The sequence below is a fragment of the Petromyzon marinus genome, chromosome 35, assembly GCF_048934315.1.
Source record: "Petromyzon marinus isolate PM22_M1 ecotype Great Lakes invasive population chromosome 35, UKy_Petmar_22M1.pri1.0, whole genome shotgun sequence".
NCBI classification, from domain to species: Eukaryota; Metazoa; Chordata; class Hyperoartia; order Petromyzontiformes; family Petromyzontidae; genus Petromyzon; species Petromyzon marinus.
The window spans coordinates 1,994,182-2,012,531 of record NC_133701.1 but is presented as its reverse complement, the minus strand read 5'-3'; the positions used below and the strand labels follow the sequence as shown (position 1 = coordinate 2,012,531).

Genomic DNA, 18,350 nt, shown 5'->3' with positions numbered 1-18,350 from the left:
TTTGACCAAGGTGAGAGGCGTCGAGGACGCTCAGGGATGTGTCTCATTCGCACAATGAAATGTCAAAGCCACGAGGAGGTTGCTCCTCGTGTTTGGCTCTCGAACGATGCCGGGGTATTTCTTGTTGTCGCCACGAGGGGTCGCTAGAGGCCCTAACATTCTCCAGTAATTTTCCATCGCCCAAAAGGCGCGTTTCACAGGTACAGGCGCGATGCCCTGCAATCAGTGCGGAATTATCCTCGGAGCTAAAGAAGCTGCTGCACATGTAGTAGCTACGGGCCCCGCACTTTCAAAGGCCCCGCGCTAAATGCTTTCAAGCTATCGATGCATATATTATCAGAGTATGTTTTTTTGTTTGCATTCTGACCACAAGTATTGTGGTAAATGCAGACATGATTCCTTGTAAAAGGTTTCAGTTTGGTGTTTTAACATCTTAACACCTGTTTTGTTGCCAGAAAAAAGTGGAAAACGTATTCTCATATTTTGCTACTTAAAAATTAGTGTTTAATTTTTTTTTAATTTAGGGCCCCTTTATAAACACATTCCTGCGGAGGGAGTTGGTAGGAACGTTGGGTTGCTCGGTCAATGGCCAGGGTCAACGGCGACGTGGTGCATTCCGCAAATATGCCCGACTGTGAGGGCGGGCACAAGCCGGCGTGAGTAGGTTAAACGTTGAGGTTTATAAGGGCACCACGGGGTGACCAGCCCCTCCCTACCCAGCCCCACCCCCCACCCAGCCCCTCCCTCCCCACCCAGCCCCACCCTCCCCACCCAGCCCATCCCTCTCCACCCTCCCCTCTCCACCCAGCCCCACCCCTCCCATTTTTGGATGCACGACGGACGGACGGACACAATAATCCCCTGTGAGCTGGTGTAACCAGGAGGTTCCTACCAGTACAACATGTGCTACAGGCCCCGCACGAGCTTAATCCGGCACCGCCTGCAATCACTTGCTCACGCCACTGCTGTGGGAGTGTATTTACGCCTACTCTTCCACGCAGGGGGGCCAGACCTCTTGCCCGAGGTGGGAGCGCCCCACACTTGACCCCACCACACGTGACACGAAGATGTGAACTTGTGGAAGGACAGAGGCGGTGGGATTCAAGAAAAACCTGTCGCATTATTTCAACTACCGCGCAGGGAGATCGAACGTGTACGCCCGCCCTCTGGATGGCAGGTCCAGTTTTCTAACCCATTACATCACGGCAACATCCAACTCCTGAGTTGGCCAAATTAAGGTCTGTGGCAGTCACCTTGGCTAACTGTACTTTGTTGTTTGTAAACAGGTTGGGGGGCGGGGCGTCTCCTCTGTTGATTAATCAGGGTTGGACACCTGTAAGGTTGTCCTGTGATAAGCAAACACAACAACGGAAGACGTACGATGGAACGTCCGGGATTAATTGGCAAGGCCAATGTGTTTCCACGTTGGCCTTACCAATTAATCGCGGACGTTCCATATTTAAACATTAACTCAAAACATCCGTCAATAACACCGTGGCCTTAAAATTAAAACATAATAATAGACGACGTTTCGGGCAATGGCTATCCTTCTTTTACAGCGCATGGGCAAAATATGCTCGAGTAGTTGGCGAGTTCCAGAAATAAAACGCGTGCCGTGCGCCAACCACTGCACCACCGCTCGCCCCCACGTGCCCCCACCTGCCCCCACCTGGTGCCGCGCGCACCTTGGCGCATGCGCAGTGCTGCGCTCTTGAGGAAGTTGCGCACAGGTGAACTGACGCACGCGCAGGTGAGTCCCGCCTCCTCCTCATCATCACCTTCCTCCACCCGTGTGCGCCCAGGTGCGGAGTGATCGAGTCGGTGGCGCCTGGATCGCCGTGTCCCTCACCTCGCCTACCTCGCTCAGCTCAGCTCAGCTCACCTCGCTCAGCTCACCTCACTCAGCTCACCTCACCTCGCTCACCTCACCACGGCTCCCGCTCCAGCCCGAGTCCCAGCGGAGTGCGAGGAGGAGGAGGAGGAGGCACCGCGCCACTCATGGAGGCCGTCAACCCGGAGCTGTGCTGCAGCCTCCTCGTCTGGGTGAGAGGCGCAGCAGCAGCGGCGGCGGCACTGCCACCTGCTGCTGCTGCTCGCTCGGCCTCATCGTCACCTCCACAGTCTCCTCATTCTCACGCTCATCGCCAACCTCTTCATCATCCCCCGCCTCGAATTTCTCTCATCTTGCACAGCCTCCAGCTCATCATTTATTCATCCTCATCACCCTCACATGGTACTCATCAGTCTTCCTCTTCACCCTTACTTGGTGCTCATCAGTCTTCCTCTTCACCCTCACTTGGTGCTCATCAGTCGTCCTCATCACCCTCACATGGTACTCATCAGTCGTCCTCATCACCCTCACTTGGTGCTCATCAGTCTTCCTCTTCACCCTCACTTGGTGCTCATCAGTCTTCCTCTTCACCCTCACTTGGTGCTCATCAGTCTTCCTCTTCACCCTCACTTGGTACTCATCAGTCTTCCTCTTCATCCTCACATGGTACTCATCAGTCGTCCTCTTCACCCTCACTTGGTACTCATCAGTCTTCCTCTTCACCCTCACTTGGTACTCATCAGTCTTCCTCTTCATCCTCACTTGGTACTCATCAGTCTTCCTCTTCACCCTCACTTGGTACTCATCAGTCTTCCTCTTCATCCCCACTTGGTACTCATCAGTCTTCCTCTTCACCCTCACTTGGTGTTCATCAGTCTTCCTCTTCACCCTCACTTGGTACTCATCAGTCTTCCTCTTCATCCCCACGTGGTACTCATCAGTCTTCCTCTTCACCCTCACTTGGTACTCATCAGTCTTCCTCTTCACCCTCACTTGGTGCTCATCAGTCTTCCTCTTCACCCTCACTTGGTACTCATCAGTCTTCCTCTTCATCCTCACTTGGTACTCATCAGTCTTCCTCTTCACCCTCACTTGGTACTCATCAGTCTTCCTCTTCATCCCTTGGTACTCATCAGTCTTCCTCTTCACCCTCACTTGGTACTCATCAGTCTTCCTCATCACCCTCACATGGTACTCATCAGTCTTCCTCTTCATCCCCACTTGGTACTCATCAGTCTTCCTCATCACCCTCACATGGTACTCATCAGTCTTCCTCTTCATCCCCACTTGGTACTCATCAGTCTTCCTCTTCATCCCCACTTGGTACTCATCAGTCTTCCTCTTCACCCTCACTTGGTACTCATCAGTCTTCCTCTTCACCCTCACTTGGTACTCATCAGTCTTCCTCATCACCCTCACATGGTACTCATCAGTCTTCCTCTTCATCCCCACTTGGTACTCATCAGTCTTCCTCTTCACCCTCACTTGGTACTCATCAGTCGTCCTCTTCACCCTCACTTGGTACTCATCAGTCTTCCTCTTCACCCTCACTTGGTACTCATCAGTCTTCCTCTTCACCCTCACATGGTACTCATCAGTCTTCCTCTTCACCCTCACTTGGTACTCATCAGTCTTCCTCTTCACCCTCACTTGGTACTCATCAGTCTTCCTCTTCACCCCCACATGGTACTCATCAGTCTTCCTCTTCACCCTCACTTGGTACTCATCAGTCGTCCTCTTCACCCTCACTTGGTACTCATCAGTCGTCCTCATCACCCTCACATGGTACTCATCAGTCTTCCTCTTCATCCCCACTTGGTGCTCATCAGTCGTCCTCTTCACCCTCACTTGGTACTCATCAGTCTTCCTCTTCATCCTCACATGGTACTCATCAGTCTTCCTCTTCACCCTCACATGGTGCTCATCAGTCGTCCTCTTCATCCCCACTTGGTGCTCATCAGTCTTCCTCTTCACCCTCACTTGGTACTCATCAGTCTTCCTCTTCACCCTCACTTGGTACTCATCAGTCTTCCTCTTCACCCTCACTTGGTACTCATCAGTCTTCCTCTTCATCCCCACGTGGTGCTCATCAGTCTTCCTCTTCACCCTCACTTGGTACTCATCAGTCTTCCTCTTCACCCTCACTTGGTACTCATCAGTCTTCCTCTTCATCCTCACTTGGTACTCATCAGTCTTCCTCTTCACCCTCACTTGGTACTCATCAGTCGTCCTCTTCACCCTCACTTGGTGCTCATCAGTCGTCCTCTTCACCCTCACTTGGTACTCATCAGTCTTCCTCTTCACCCTCACTTGGTGTTCATCAGTCTTCCTCTTCACCCTCACTTGGTACTCATCAGTCTTCCTCTTCACCCTCACTTGGTACTCATCAGTCTTCCTCTTCACCCTCACTTGGTACTCATCAGTCTTCCTCACCCCCTTGCCATTCATCGTCATTCTGCTCCCCCAAACTCATGTCCCTCCTTGCATTTGTAATTCGCCATGAATCGCGTGCCGCCCGTGGCCTGTCCACTGCTGGATGAAGGGGGCCTCAATCCCCGCGGCGCGTGGGTCGTGACCTGTGCATACTTCACCGCGCTGGTCAAGTGTGGGTTCGGTGATGGCGGGGATCATAGGAAGTGCAGCACAACGACACACCGCGCTGCACCCCTCTGCTGCTGCTGCTGCTCGTGGTGGTGGTGGTGGTCGCCCATCCAGACCCGATCCAGGCCCGAGCCGTTTCGCTTTCTACATCTGACGGGGCCCCATCGCTGGCGATTAGGGCCACGGCCGTGTGGACGGGGAACCGATTGGAACTCGCTGACATTCGCCAATCCACTGCTGGATGATGAGGACACCCCTCCTGCCTAGGCCCTTGCAGCGGGTTCGCGAACGACGCAGACGGTGTTCGACCATACTTCACCACGCTGGTCGGTGGGGACGTAAATTCATTATTCTTGTAGTGATGGGCAGGGGGGGGGAGGGATATCCACACTTTACCCCGCCACACGCGACCTGCCGACAAACTATCCCGCGTGTGTTGTTCCCGGTTCTCGGAATGTAAAAACAACAACATCAACATCGGGTTTGTCCGTGATGAGACGGGCATGATTGCCCTTCGTGGCAGAGCGGGTGGGGATGGCGCCGAGCCCTCCGTGTTGTCTATCCCCCCGGGGCATCCACAGTCGCAACCCGTAGAGCACGTTGCTCGCATTGCTACGATGGTGTCTGTCTTGACCACCATCGCCTCGTGTCACCGTCCGTCTTTGCTGCTGACGCTGCCTCTTGCTGCTACTGCTGCCGATGGCGAATGATGCTGATGTTACATTGCCACGAGGCCTTATGGTTGACGGGGGTAAAAACAAAAACAAGCACTTGTTCATTTCGTGGAGGAACGGACGTGTGGAGGAGATGCATTGCCTGCTTGTTGATTTTGTTGCTTATATTCTCCACAACGACGGGAATTAATATTGTGTGTTTCGTATTCGATTTGGTTCACATAATTAGGAATATTTTAAGTTCTGAGGACTGATAAATATCACGTAGACTCACATGAGATTAACTTCTCTGTAGAAAGGAGCATTAGAAAATGCGGTGCTTCTCGCGTAAATAAGAGGCGTTTAAAGGAATCTCAGAAGTCGTTCTGGGATATCATCTTCAAGAGGACTTACTTTGGCTCAGGGTGTTGACTACCTTCTAATGAGGGTTGCATATATTAAAAACAAATCCACAAGCACAGAACATAATCAAGGAATTCGACAACAAAAATAGTGTGGGAGCTGGAGTATTTTCCTTACACAGAAGTCCACATGCATCGAAATTGTCTTTCACTTCTGACTGCGCAACTATACACACATCTGCCCATCAATGAATTAATAGGGGCTCTGACTGGGGTCTGTGCACCGGAGAGGTAAGTCCTAGGAAATCCCAGGAAATCCCATACTACATCTGTTGTCACGTTCTGACTAGCCCCTACTGGACATCTGTACAAAAGAGCTTTATAGCTAATCGGATTCCTGCTCGAGTATAAATAAATATTCTGATTTCTGATCTCTGCTGCTGTTGCAAGAATAAGTGAATCTGGGACCCCCACCTCTGCTTGAAGCCACACTGGGGGTTCCACACGGTTCTCAGCAAGCCTGTCAACATGATGTCAAATAACCCTTACCCAGGCATTGCCACCGGCACATTCGAGGCCAAAACATACGTAAATGCATATTGACGCAGTAATATGTACGTATGCACGTATGCATAATACAGTACTGTACACACACATACACGCATTAATCCCCTCTGCATACGAGGCAGCTTCGTTGCAATCCCATTGTGTACCCTTCTCCACTCGTTCCTCAACTCTGTTTATACGTAGGGGCTCAGGTTCATGAATGACATGAATCCTGTTTAGTCATCGGATCATAAAATGCTGATTTTCTGGATTTAACCCATACCCAATTTAATCTATTCATTTTTATTCCATCTGTTATTCATTTTTCTTCTGAGTAACGTCACTACTAATAACTCATCCTGCTTGAAGTTCGTTTTATTTTTTAACAAGTTCAAGTGGGTCTTTGCTTAAGACAACATTACTGGTGTATCTCCATCTTGACACCCTTTTGAAATTGGTTATTAATGCTAAGATCGGAAATTGAACAAAGCAATTTTTTGTTACATTTTTGTCAGATATTAAATGGAAAATCGTTTAGGGAATTAATGTGCTAGTTTATAAATCTTGATTTGAAGCTTTCGTGACTGCAGGAATCCATACTCTTTGGTTCTTTCGGTAAGTCACCAGATGACGTACGCTTGTGTTGCACCAGAAACGTCGTGGTTTATTTTATTGTATATCTAGTTTATAAATGCAAGCAATAAAATAATGAGTGTAACAGGTAGGTATATGTATGATATTCTCAAAACAATATACTCTTGCTGCATTTCAACTGTAGTGTGATGTCCCAAACCAGCTACATATTTTGCAGGTTCAACTGTTGAGGCAGGATGGTGTAGTGGTAACACTTGTGCCTCACAGCAAGGAGCACCTGGGTTTGATTCCTGTTTCGGGTGCCTTTCTCTGTTGAGTTTGTATGTTCTCCCTCTGTTCTGCATGGGTTTCCTCCGGGTCCTGCAGATTCCTCCCATAGCTAAAAAAGCCACATTTTGTGGTATTGGCGAAGCAGCTCGATGCAAACAATAATGACTGGCATTGCACATGTCAATGTCTCCCCCTGCTGAAGATGAGTCTTGAGACTCGGGCTTTCCTGCATAAACAAACGTAACTAGAAATAATCAGTTTATTTTATTTGTTATAATATGGTCCCGTTTATCCAGTTTCTTGGCTATTTTACGACAAAAAAAGACAGAATAATATCACTATGTTTATTAAAACGTTACAACGAAACATTTTCTCGGGATGTACTGGAGTAAGTCAACTGGTGGAATTATTGAGCTTGGGCTAGAGTTGGGAATCCTGCGATGAAATGTCATTTCACTCGTGAATATCTGTCATCTCGTTGAGTTGACAGCAAAGTGCGGCATGCAAACTCGATCGTCAGTCAAGACATTTTTGCTTTGCCGCAGGTGACAACATTCACTGAGAACCAACAATGTCTCACTGTCGAGGATCTCGCAGATGGAGTGGTCCTGTCCGACGTTCTCCAGAAAATGTAAGCGTCTCTGCTTGCGCCGCGTGTCGCTTTTGCGAATTGCTTGACTGTGTGAGATTTGTTCAAAGTGGCTGGGTGGCCAGCCTGCGACCCACCAGACTACACAAGCCACAGTGCCGTTGTTGGCCATGCAAACCAAACAATGGACCGTACAGTAAATCACTGGAGTCTGCTACTCGTTCAATGGAGGAGGAATAGCAAAACTAAATTAACTATCTCTCGAAGCCCTCCCGTGGCCAGCAGACCTCAACATTGGCATTTAGCGCGTGAACATATTGACATCTGTATGGAAAAAAATAATTGGGCTACTCGGATTACTAAAGTGTGCTAAGTGCTTTGCAAACCACCATTTAATGGGCTGCACCGCACATAGTAAGACTTTTCAAGTAAAAAAAGTGTCTCTGTTGTGTGAATGGGATCGTTTGTTTTACGTGGCATGTGTGCATGGATTATCGTCAGCCACGGTCAATCCACTGTTGGATGAAGGCCTACCAAAGTTACTGCCATCTCGAGCTAACCTGCACGAAAGAAGCATAATTAATTACAGCGCGACTATATTGACTTTAGGAAAATGGCAAACTGACAACATATTTAGCTTGGCATGACTTTTTGCTAAATTATGTTTGTCAATCACAAAATAACAGACGCAATTGAAATGGTAACCGCAGTCATTACAAATCCTCCATTCAGTGATGGGCATGCCCCCCACTCCAAAACGACCTTGAGGTAAAGTGAGGACGTTAAATTCACCAGCTTTCCCAAAACACAACAATCCCGAACGCTGTGTCTCGTTATGATTCAGAATATGGGCAGTGTCACTCGGGCATGAAGGCTTCCTCAAATTGCCTCTGCCAAATTTCTCGATTGGAGAGAAGGAATCGACAGTACTCTATCTGAAACAATTTGAGAACGAGAGAGAGAGGGAGAGCTGGTAATTTAAATTATTTTCCTTGCTTTGAAGACTCTTCACCTAGACTACTTTCTCTGTTTGATGCATCCTGCACCCCACACCTCCGGACGGATTTCGAATGCCGCTGTCAGGCTTGTCACCCCGCTCCAGTACACGTGTCCACGTCTCGCCAATCCTCCGTTTCCTCCCACTGGCTTCCGATGAAATCTGGAACTCGGTCGGAGAGAGAAAGTCGGAGACTGGCATCTGCTGCTTCTGTGGGGCCCAGAAGCAGCATGCACTATGATGTGTTTGTGAACGTGCAGCAAGAGTGGAGTTCATTATTAATGAGCTGCGATGCCTGTGATTCGACAGAGACCCAGGGTGGTTTGACGCCGCCTGGGTCACCCGCGTACGGAAGGACGTTGGGGACAGCTGGCGGCTAAAGGTGTGGAGACGTCAGGCGGCTGCGTAGCAGAAGAACAAGAACATTTTAGTTATTTGTGATTATTTTTTTGTCTTGCTCACGCCACTGCTAACAGAAAGGCCTCCACTGGATGGAACTCTAGAGAGAGCCCTTCTAGTGGCTATTTTCGCCTACTCTTCCACGAAGGCCAGACGTCGTTGGAAGAGTTTGGAGTTACCCACACTGTACCCCGTCATATGCGATCTGCTGACTGACTGCGGGTGTGCCCATGTAATGTTCATCATTGCACAAAAGAGATGAACGTGCGGTTTGAGTTTAAAACGTTATTAAATCACAAGTTTTAGTTTCAAGGTAATGCTCAATTGGGAAAGCGTACTCCAGACATTCTTATTCTAGCCAATGTTCGGTTGCAATGGGCAAATCGATCATGAGGCATATTGCCCCCATTTATATGGCAAAGTGTACGTCACTTAACTTTTAGTAAAAACATAGAAGACATGCATGAAATTGCAACACTATTTGTAGTTTACATATGGTGTTTCATGCCTATACATTGTGTTATATATGCATATATAGTGGTATTGCTACACTAGACTGTACTAATGCGTTTTATATTGAATCCGTAGGTCAGCAACCTGAAAAAAGTTCTGCAAGGCATTCAAGACTATTACAGCGAGGTGAAAGTCTCTCTTCTTACGATGTTACTTGAGGAGATGAGGGCCGAAGAATAAAGACAGACGCACAAACCCATCGTAAAAAAAAACCACGGGATTGAACTCTCAGTTTGTGCAACTTTACTGGAAAAAAGTATTTATCTGACAACCTTGGAATCCTTGATACTTACTGACATGCCACCCTCCTCACTTCAAGTTAGTTTCACGAATGCATACAACCGGACTGCCGCAGAATTGTGCATGTGTGTACGTGTGTGTACGTGTGTGTGTACGTGTGTGTGCGCGCATTCAATTCACGCTCACGACCAATAACGGTGGCGAATATTTCAACTGGGCCTCCCTTAGGTCGACTCTGCCTTAAATTAATACCTGTGTAGTGGGCATGAGCACTGGTAAGACAAAGGCGGTCGGGCAAATTGTTGGCCACCCACCGTCTCGTGCGCCGTGCCGACCATCATCGGTGCTACTCACTAACATCACTGGCCCCAACAGTCTGTCAAAGTCTAAACGGGAGGTTTCTGTGTCTGTGCGACCGTGTGCACGTGTGTGTGTGCGCGCACTTGTGTGTGTGTGTGTGCACGTGTGTGTGTGTGTGCACGTGTGTGTGTGTGCACGTGTGTGTGTGTGCACGTGTGTGTGTGTGCGTGCAGGTGCTCGGCGTGCAGGTGTCTCCGGCGTGCGTGCCAGACGTGGCGGCGGTGGGGGAGCATGCCGACCACGTGGAGATGGGCAGGCTCCTGCAGCTGGTCCTGGGCTGTGCCATCAACTGCGAGAACAAGCAAGGTGCTTTGCGTTCGCGCGCGGTCCGAGCGACCGTCGGGTTAACCTGGCACCCGTGGTTGATCATTGTGGCCGGTCCGTCAATAGGGCAAGTGCCCTAATAGTAACACATCTCCAAGTGTCTGGTTCGTTCTTATTGGATCATCTTCAGTGGAGTTTCGTCCCCCCCCGCCCCCGCCCCCCATTACGGGTTGGCTCGCAGAGCTCGTGAAAGTTTAGTAGGGAAATGTGAATCGGGACAACAGTGCAGTGGGGAATAGTTAATATGGAGGCCGCAAAGCAGAAGCTCCTGTCTGAATTGTTCAATAAAATCCTCAAGTGACGCATTATTTGGTGACGCTGAATTAGCAGTGGTGCGTAATTACACAATAATGAGCACATTCGTCAATAACACTGCGGCCTTAAAAGGAAAAATATACAATGGGTGACATTTGAAGCAATGGCCCTTCTCTTGCCCAAAAGTCACCTATTATGTATCTTTCCTTTTAAGGCCGCAGTGTTACTGACAATGGACTACTGGGAACTCTTAGCCTCCTAGGTTCTGTGTATGTTGTATGGAGAGTGGTGGGGCAGTGGTTAGCGCCCTGCGCTACGAACATGGCGACCCGAGTTCGATTCCCGCTCGTTAGCCAACATGGGTCATGAATATCTGAACCGGTCCTGGGCCTCCCCTAGGTCCACTCAATCTTAAATGAGTACCTGGTGCAGTATGTAAACATCAGCACTGAGGAGACAAAAACAGCCAGGCAGGCGTGGGTGCCAGCCACACCACTCCCTCATAGGTGTGCCGTCCCAGCCTTCATCGGTGCTCGCAAACAGCACTTGCCTCACTCGTCTGTCAAAGGCTATTCAGGTGATCTTTATCTTTTTTACAGAGCACATTGAAAACATCATGCAGCTGGAAGAGTCGGTTCAGCACGTGGTGATGGCTGCGATACAGGAGGTGAGCGCTTAGTTAACGGGGAGATGACGCGATAACCGTTGGCGCGTCGGCTCCATAGCGAATGTGTGTGCCGATCATTTAGCTACCCGTTTGTGGCAACTTGCAGCAGAAGCAATGCCCTGCATGGCACAGTATAAAACACACGCTTAGAAAATATATTTGATTTTCAACCCTTTGTCTATCCACTACTGGATGAAGGCCCCATCCCCCCCCCCCCGCCCCCACATGCTGTGCATGTCATGAGAGTTGTTTGATCGGACTTCAGGCCGCCCGGTGCGGGTTGCGAACATGAGGAGCACCGCCGCCCTCTGCTGCCCACCACGTAGCGTCACAGCAGTCTACATAGCACCTGTGCTGTACATGGTGGTGGGCCGTGCAAGCGTTATTCAAGTAATGTGAAGTAAGATGAAGGTTGGTTATGATGACTGTGGTAGTGTTGAAGTGAGCGTGCTGTTTCAACAGCTGTTGAGTCGAGAAGGAATGGGGCCGTCGGTTTCAATGTCTGCTGCGGATCTGGAAGCCCTGGAGAACGAGGTATGGCGCGAGTGAGCGAGCGAGCGTAGTGAACCACTGCTTTGACTTTATTGCCCAAGCGGCTGTTATTCATACCATACAATGGCTAAAGGTGAAGTCGTGACATTTCTTGGTCATGCTTCTGCTGGCAGAAGGGCCATCGGTAGAGGGAGCACTAGTGGAGCCCTAGTTATGGTATTTTGGCCTACTCTTCCACGCTGGTCAGACATCTAGGAACGAGGTGAGGAGTAGCTGCACTTTAACTCCTCCACACGCGATCTGGTGATCGCTTCACTGCGGCAAACCGATTCGTACTGCTGGGTGGACAGAGCGTCGAATGGAATAAAAAAAAATTAACATCGCACAGTCATTTCAACTGCCGTGCCAAGAGATTGAATTATAACAGACCTCTGGATACTCTTTGGTTCTTTCGGTAAAGTCACGTAGGTATAAAATCAAATAAATCGTGACGTTTCGGGCGCAACACAAGCGTCCATCATCAGGTGGGAAAGCGTGGTCTGCTGCTGAGGCAGACTGTTTTTAAAGGTTTTAAATGGGTGTAGCTCAAGGGTCATAAAGAAGTGGCCGGGGCTAGTGATGTTAATGTGAGACCCAACGGGTGTAATCCAAAGGGCCTGTGAGTATGGATTGCAAGTCCAGTGTGGTAATCATTACATCGCTGCAGCATCCGGCTACTTCACATGCAATGCTGAATCGTGACAGGCTGAGATAAGCATCATTTTAATCTCATGAACGTTGCATTCGTAAGCTTTGTTTTCATTATCGTAGGAATTGTCAGTGTTATTAATTCCTACGCTTGTGATTAACTTTTCTGCCACTGTTTTATTTATTGAATTAAGTATCTAATAATTCAAAACCTCAAGACTGCCTTTTAAAACACCACCAAACAAACCTTGAAAAATTAAATTGTCAGTTTAAACGTGTTACGTTATTTGTCAAGCCCCATTTCTTTTTTTTTTTTGCCTGGTGCCGAAATACGAGCGGTTGACTGGAGACGCTGCGCTTCCCCCGTTTTCTGCGCGTGACCTCGCAGCTGAAGAGGTCAACGGATGCTCTGCAGGAGACGGAAGCGGAGAAGGCGGAGATCACGCAACGCTGCCACGTGCTCGATCAGCAGGTCTGAATGAAGAAAAATAACAAATTCTCCGGGCGCACGCCGGCCCTTAATAACAAGTGTTCAAGCTCACGTCTCCGCATCCGGGCACTGGTAGCGCACGCCTGGAAATCCACGAGCGGACATTAAACGTCCCGTAACGTGAACGCGTAAAAGAGTGCGCCACGTGTGCCGTTCTTGCTGTCCACGGTTTGTTCAGGTTGGAAGTGCACTCACAAATTGACTTGGGGTGTTTTAAAATCGCAAAGCAGCATAGCCCTTTGCTCTGAAATTACTGAGAGACAACTCTCGTCTGTGAAAACGGTGGCACATTAGTGGGATTAGCCTTGTGCTGCGAGAACTGCGCCAATTTCCGCACGAACGTGCCAACGATTTTATTCGCTCTGCGACAACGGCTCTCCAGTTTTAAATCTCGGGCCGCCCCCTTCGCAGGCGTCCGCTCTGCTGGAGGAGCGCAACGCCCTGCTGGCCGAGAACGAGGCGCTGGTTGAACGGCTGCACATGCTGGAGGCCGGGGAGGACTGCGTCGACGGGGGCCCGGGCAGCTCCAGCCGCCGGGGCCTCCTCCACGTGCAGGCCCAGCTGGAGGAGCTGCGAGAGGAGAACTTCCGGTGCGTTTGCCGTCCGGGGTGCCTCGTGTGCGTGTTTGGACGCGCAGCCCGGCGTGTCTCCCATACCATCGTTTCCCACGTTACAACCGAGCCCCCCCCATGGCTGTGCCGAGTAAAAGCTTGGCACGGTTCAGGACGCGCCAGGGGGTTTTTCCCCGCTGCAGAACCCGAGCTGCGTGTCGCCGACTATCACACGCGTCCAACGCGTGACGTCTGCGGCACGTGTGTGTAGTGGCTGACTTGAGGATATGGTTAATGCCATTTAATGGTGAATGCAAAAGGAAACCCACTTTAACGACCCAGGTGTTCCACTAGCTCTTAATTGACAACCCTCCCGCGTTTCAGGCTCGAGGCTGCCAAGGACGAGTGTCGCATACAGAACGAGCAGCTGCACAGGGAGCTGCTGGACGCGCAGGAGAAGAACGTGGAGATGTCCTCGCTGGTGGAGGAAACGCAGATACTCAAGGACGAGATGGACATCCTGAGGTGCGCAGCACTAACGGAAATCATTCACACCGCTCGCGTATACAAATTTGCACCAGAAACTACCTTAAAATTACAGCGCCACGCCTGGTTCTGCCATCTCTCCTCCCTCGCTCTCCCTCGCTCTCTATCTATCTCCGCACGTGACAGGCACTCATCCAGCCGTGTGGCGCAGCTCGAGGGCACGGTGGAGTCGTACAGGCGCCGCCTGGAGGAGCTAGGGGAGCTGAGGCGCCAGGTGCGACTGCTGGAGGAGAGGAACGAGGTGTCGCTGACGCGCGCGCTCGGCCTGGAGGACGAGCTGCGTCGGGCCAACGCGACACGTGCCCAGCTCGAGATCTCGCGCACGCAGGTGAGCCGTCCCCTGGGTCGTCGCTCGCTCATCCTCGTGTCGTCCGTTAACGTCCTCCTCTGTAGTCCTCAGCTGTCCTCCATGCAGCTAATGCCTCTGACTGCTGATTGTTTTTAATAATGGTCCATCGAAGCAGATATCGCAGAACTACTTGTGATGTCCATGCAAGTGTTTGATAGAAGACAAGGAAAATAAGTAAATTGTCTTTCCTCAAGTTCACCGGCGTTTGCGCTTTCAGCGTGTCACATTACGAGGCCAAGAATCGGAATCGCTCACGCAGAAAGTACAACCCTGTGGTAGAGAATGGGCTGTGGAAGTTGATATCACAGCACTACCTCCGAGATCCCTTAATATTATCCTTGGTCCACACAGCATAGGTAACCCCCTTGCCCTGCCACTGACAGTAATATATGTCACATGGCAATAAAATGCATATGTTCAATTATCAGGGCTGGAATTTAGCCAAATTAAGTGAAAACATTAATTTTTTTACGATTGTTGTGGTTTGATTGGTGACCAGTGCTGAAACCATCAACTCGCTACACTTGAGAAACCCGGTTTAATCACAGGCAGCTGCCTGGATTTAAACCCCGGAGACTCATCGGTGGCGACCCGGCGCTCTGACCTCTGAGCCACCTGGTCACCTCTGGTTACTGGATTGTCAAACAACGGCACCATTCGACGATCGTCTCTGGGCTACGTGCACCATCGACCCCACATTTTAGTCTCCTGCTGTTGTACAGTTTCTATAGCCGCATCATCGGTCATAACGCTTCGGAGACTACGAACGTGAAACGAAATTATCGATGATGAGGCGCTGTGACTGATGATGCAGCCGGCACAGCGCTCCATCATTCGCTGTTTTGTTTTATGGTTTCAGTCGTCTCGAGAGGACCCCGCAGAATCAGACCTTAACAGAAATGCGGCGATTGCACCTGAAGGTCTTTTCAAAGTGGCAGAATGACTCGCGCGGGGATCGATGCCCTTGCCGTAGCATGGAACCGACGCCCTGGAGATTATGGGTTGGAATTTGGGCAGCTGTTTGTGATTGCATCAAATTTGAAAGCGTATCGAGTCGCTGGTCTATCCTTGGTCACCAATAACTGCACAAAAAAATCCTAAAGTTTGGTTTTTCACTTAGAGCCATGAGAACCAAATTATTTTGTGACCACATCAGTGGGGGGAGGTTGTTCCCTGCAATATGTGGTAAATATCTGCTTATTTCACAACATTTCTAGCACTTATTGCCCTATGCAAGAACATAAATACGTGTTGGTTTTGTTCATTGTAAAAAAAAAATCATTTTCTTTGCATGGCATCGTTGTACCAAGCGTGCTCGTATTGTAGCGTGGCACGGTCTCTATGCGGCATGCTCACAACTCCGTGCTGCCAGCCTGCGGTCGCTACGACCCCTGACCCCCGACTCCCGTCCCCTAGGCCATGGAGCTCCAGTCTCAGCTGCAGATTGCGTTGAGGCGCGTTGACCAAGCGGAGCTGGAGCTGAAGAGCCTGAGCGAGAAGCATGATGCCCTGCTGCAGGAGAAGGGGGTAAGGCCTCCTCCCTCATACTCCGCTAATTGGAGGTACAAGGGAAGGACAACAAACTAAACACGTAAAGCAGTAACATCATGAGGCCTCCTTTGGTTAATGCAAACATGATTCCTTGTAAAAAGGCGTCAGTTTTGTTGCCAGAAAAAAAGCGTAAAAAACCTATTATATTTTGCTACTGGCAAAGGAGGCCTCATGATGTTAATGCTTACCCCGAGCCCTCATACTCTGATAGTGCGTTGTCTTTGAGTTGTGCGCCTTTTGGCGTCATCTGGTCCAACACCATGTGAGACTGGGCTCTAAGAAAAGCTGTCCCTGGTGTGGACCAATCAATTTCAAGGACAATGCATACATTATCAGAGTTGATTTTTGTTTGCATTCTAACAGCAGGTATTGTGGTTAATGCAAACATGATTCCTTGTAAAAAGGTGTCAGTTTTGTTGCCAGAAAAAAGGGTAAAAAAAACCTATTACGTAAAGCAGTTTAAAAAAAAAATAAGTTTTCAATCTAGATTTAAAAGTGCATAGTTCCTTTGGCTCCCTAATATCGGAATGAATAGCATTCCAGACGGCCGCAGAAGCGCATCCGAAAGCGCGCGATACAGTGACCATCTTCCAAGTGAATTGTTGACGTCTCTATTTTGTGTTGGATCCACATAGTACCAGAAAATGCCATTGCACCTCTGCTCAGAGGGTCGACACTCGTTTGTGGCAAACGGTGGCAGCACCGTTTCACACTGGCCATCCAAATGTAATTATATTTTGTCCGTAATTATTTTGGCCTTTGGAGGCAGTGACAGTTGCCGGATCGCACAAATGTTGTGAAACTCCATTCCCGTGGGCGTCTGACTTGCCAGAAGGCAGTACAGCAAGTGGACTAATCGCCATCTGTTTCTATCTGTACGGGGATAGTCTTGCCCTCTCGGACGTGTGCGTTTTCTCCGGGTGATGCGGTTTCCTCCCACTTATAAAATAAACACTCGTTAATTGGCTGAAAACATATTCAAATTAAAAAAAAGCTAATTGCAGGACCCTCCTGAAAAATATTTATTGGGTTTCCTCGATAAATAAGTCTATATATATTACATTTATTTAATAGTTCAGCTATTAATTTTGAATGCGAGTCCCATTCAAAGCCGTCTCCTTCCACATCGCTGACAGCGACCGCGCAGCCTCCGCCGTCTCGCCGCGTTTGCTCTAACGACGTTGACGTCTTCAAAAAAATGAGATCCTTTCAGAGGCAAGTTTGCGGAGATGCAGCGAGAGCGATACAAAGGAACCGCACAGCCATGTGAGCCTCACCCGGAAGGCCACGCGTGGATCACGAGTGGCCGTGAGGGGGAGGGGAGCCCGCGCAGCTCATTGCTTTTTGTTATTTCACTCTGGGCAGCGCCTCGTGCTGGAGCGGGATGCCCTACGGGAGGAGAACGATGAGCTGCACTGCTCGCAGCTGCACTCGCAGGCCGGTGAGTGGCGTGGAACTCTCGTTAGAACGGGCCAGCATCCCATTTCCAGGAAATAACCGCCAAAATAACCAAGACTATGTGCGTCGGTGTAAAGTTACCGGTTTTGTAGCCTTACCCGGGCCTCTCCTGTGAGCTCCGCCAACCTTGGTGGCACTCGCAGGGCGTTTGGACGGAAAGGGCTTAACACGCGGTCCCCTGGGGTTAAACCCCCGAGTGGCGGGTTCGTTCCCAAATGCCTACAAATAAATATCTCGGAACGGCAAGCCGTCAGGGGACCGGGAGAGTTTTGTTAGCAAACCTCCACTCCAGGGCGGCTGATGATGATGTTACATTTATGGTAATGGGGAGAACAAAACATTTACATGAGATGGAACAAATTAAAATACAATTGAGACGAAAAATTATTGTAAGAATGAAACGAAATGGCATTCATTCTTGAATAAATATGATGCCCAAATTACGTCAATTCATAAAATCTCTGTGGGGAGTGAATACTTTTAAGCTTACTGCACAGTCATCGTAATTATCTTTTCAACTTGCCTGTGGAGAAACAACTGTCTCTCTCTGTGCTCTGATTAAACATCTTAACGAATAAGTACATGTACAGCCCTTTGTAAATCCACTGCTGGATGAGCGATTCACCACACTGTGTGGATCATGGGAGTTACTATGTACTGGTCGCCACTGAAATCGCTTCATGGGCCTTACCAAAAATAAATCGACTTTGCCGCGCTGTTAGTGTGGGTTTGTGAAGTAGGTGAGCATAGATGTGGGAGCATAGTAGTATGGCACAACAATGGATTTTGCTGCATTGCCCTCTGCTGCCAACCACGTAGCTCCGCAGCCTCTAGCACCTCTCACGCATGGCGGTTGCCCATCCAAGCACTGTCCAGGCGCAACCCTGCTTAGCTTGCCAGATGTAACGTGTTTACTGTTACTTTTTGTCTTTCTCAGCCAGTTCCATGGGTCCTGGGGACAGTCTCGCTGGGGAAATCCTGCCACTCGATGTCCAGTGAGTTTCACTGATTGCCTCTCTTATGTC

General features: G+C 49.5%; 2 protein-coding genes across 2 annotated transcripts in view; both read left to right on the top strand.

Moving 5' to 3' along the window:
• The first annotated feature begins 1,713 nt into the window (after nucleotides 1-1,713).
• LOC116948821 (protein Hook homolog 3-like) overlaps nucleotides 1,714-18,350 on the top strand; it is a 27,221-nt gene continuing 10,584 nt past the window's right edge. The window contains exons 1-14 of the mRNA XM_032965942.2: nucleotides 1,714-2,043; nucleotides 7,403-7,488; nucleotides 8,753-8,825; nucleotides 9,431-9,481; nucleotides 10,129-10,261; nucleotides 11,134-11,201; nucleotides 11,664-11,735; nucleotides 12,769-12,852; nucleotides 13,282-13,460; nucleotides 13,806-13,946; nucleotides 14,094-14,295; nucleotides 15,733-15,843; nucleotides 17,233-17,308; nucleotides 18,263-18,320. Of these exons, the coding sequence (XP_032821833.1) occupies nucleotides 1,999-2,043; nucleotides 7,403-7,488; nucleotides 8,753-8,825; nucleotides 9,431-9,481; nucleotides 10,129-10,261; nucleotides 11,134-11,201; nucleotides 11,664-11,735; nucleotides 12,769-12,852; nucleotides 13,282-13,460; nucleotides 13,806-13,946; nucleotides 14,094-14,295; nucleotides 15,733-15,843; nucleotides 17,233-17,308; nucleotides 18,263-18,320 (1,379 nt within the window). The 5' untranslated portion in view covers nucleotides 1,714-1,998. The remainder of the gene's footprint in view (nucleotides 2,044-7,402; nucleotides 7,489-8,752; nucleotides 8,826-9,430; nucleotides 9,482-10,128; nucleotides 10,262-11,133; nucleotides 11,202-11,663; nucleotides 11,736-12,768; nucleotides 12,853-13,281; nucleotides 13,461-13,805; nucleotides 13,947-14,093; nucleotides 14,296-15,732; nucleotides 15,844-17,232; nucleotides 17,309-18,262; nucleotides 18,321-18,350) is intronic.
• On the top strand, nucleotides 2,059-7,392 carry LOC142929785 (uncharacterized; the record flags this gene model as incomplete). The annotated part of the gene is made up of 1 exon (XM_076071743.1): nucleotides 2,059-7,392. A coding segment is annotated over one exon (2,313 nt), but the record flags the coding sequence as incomplete, so codon positions are not given.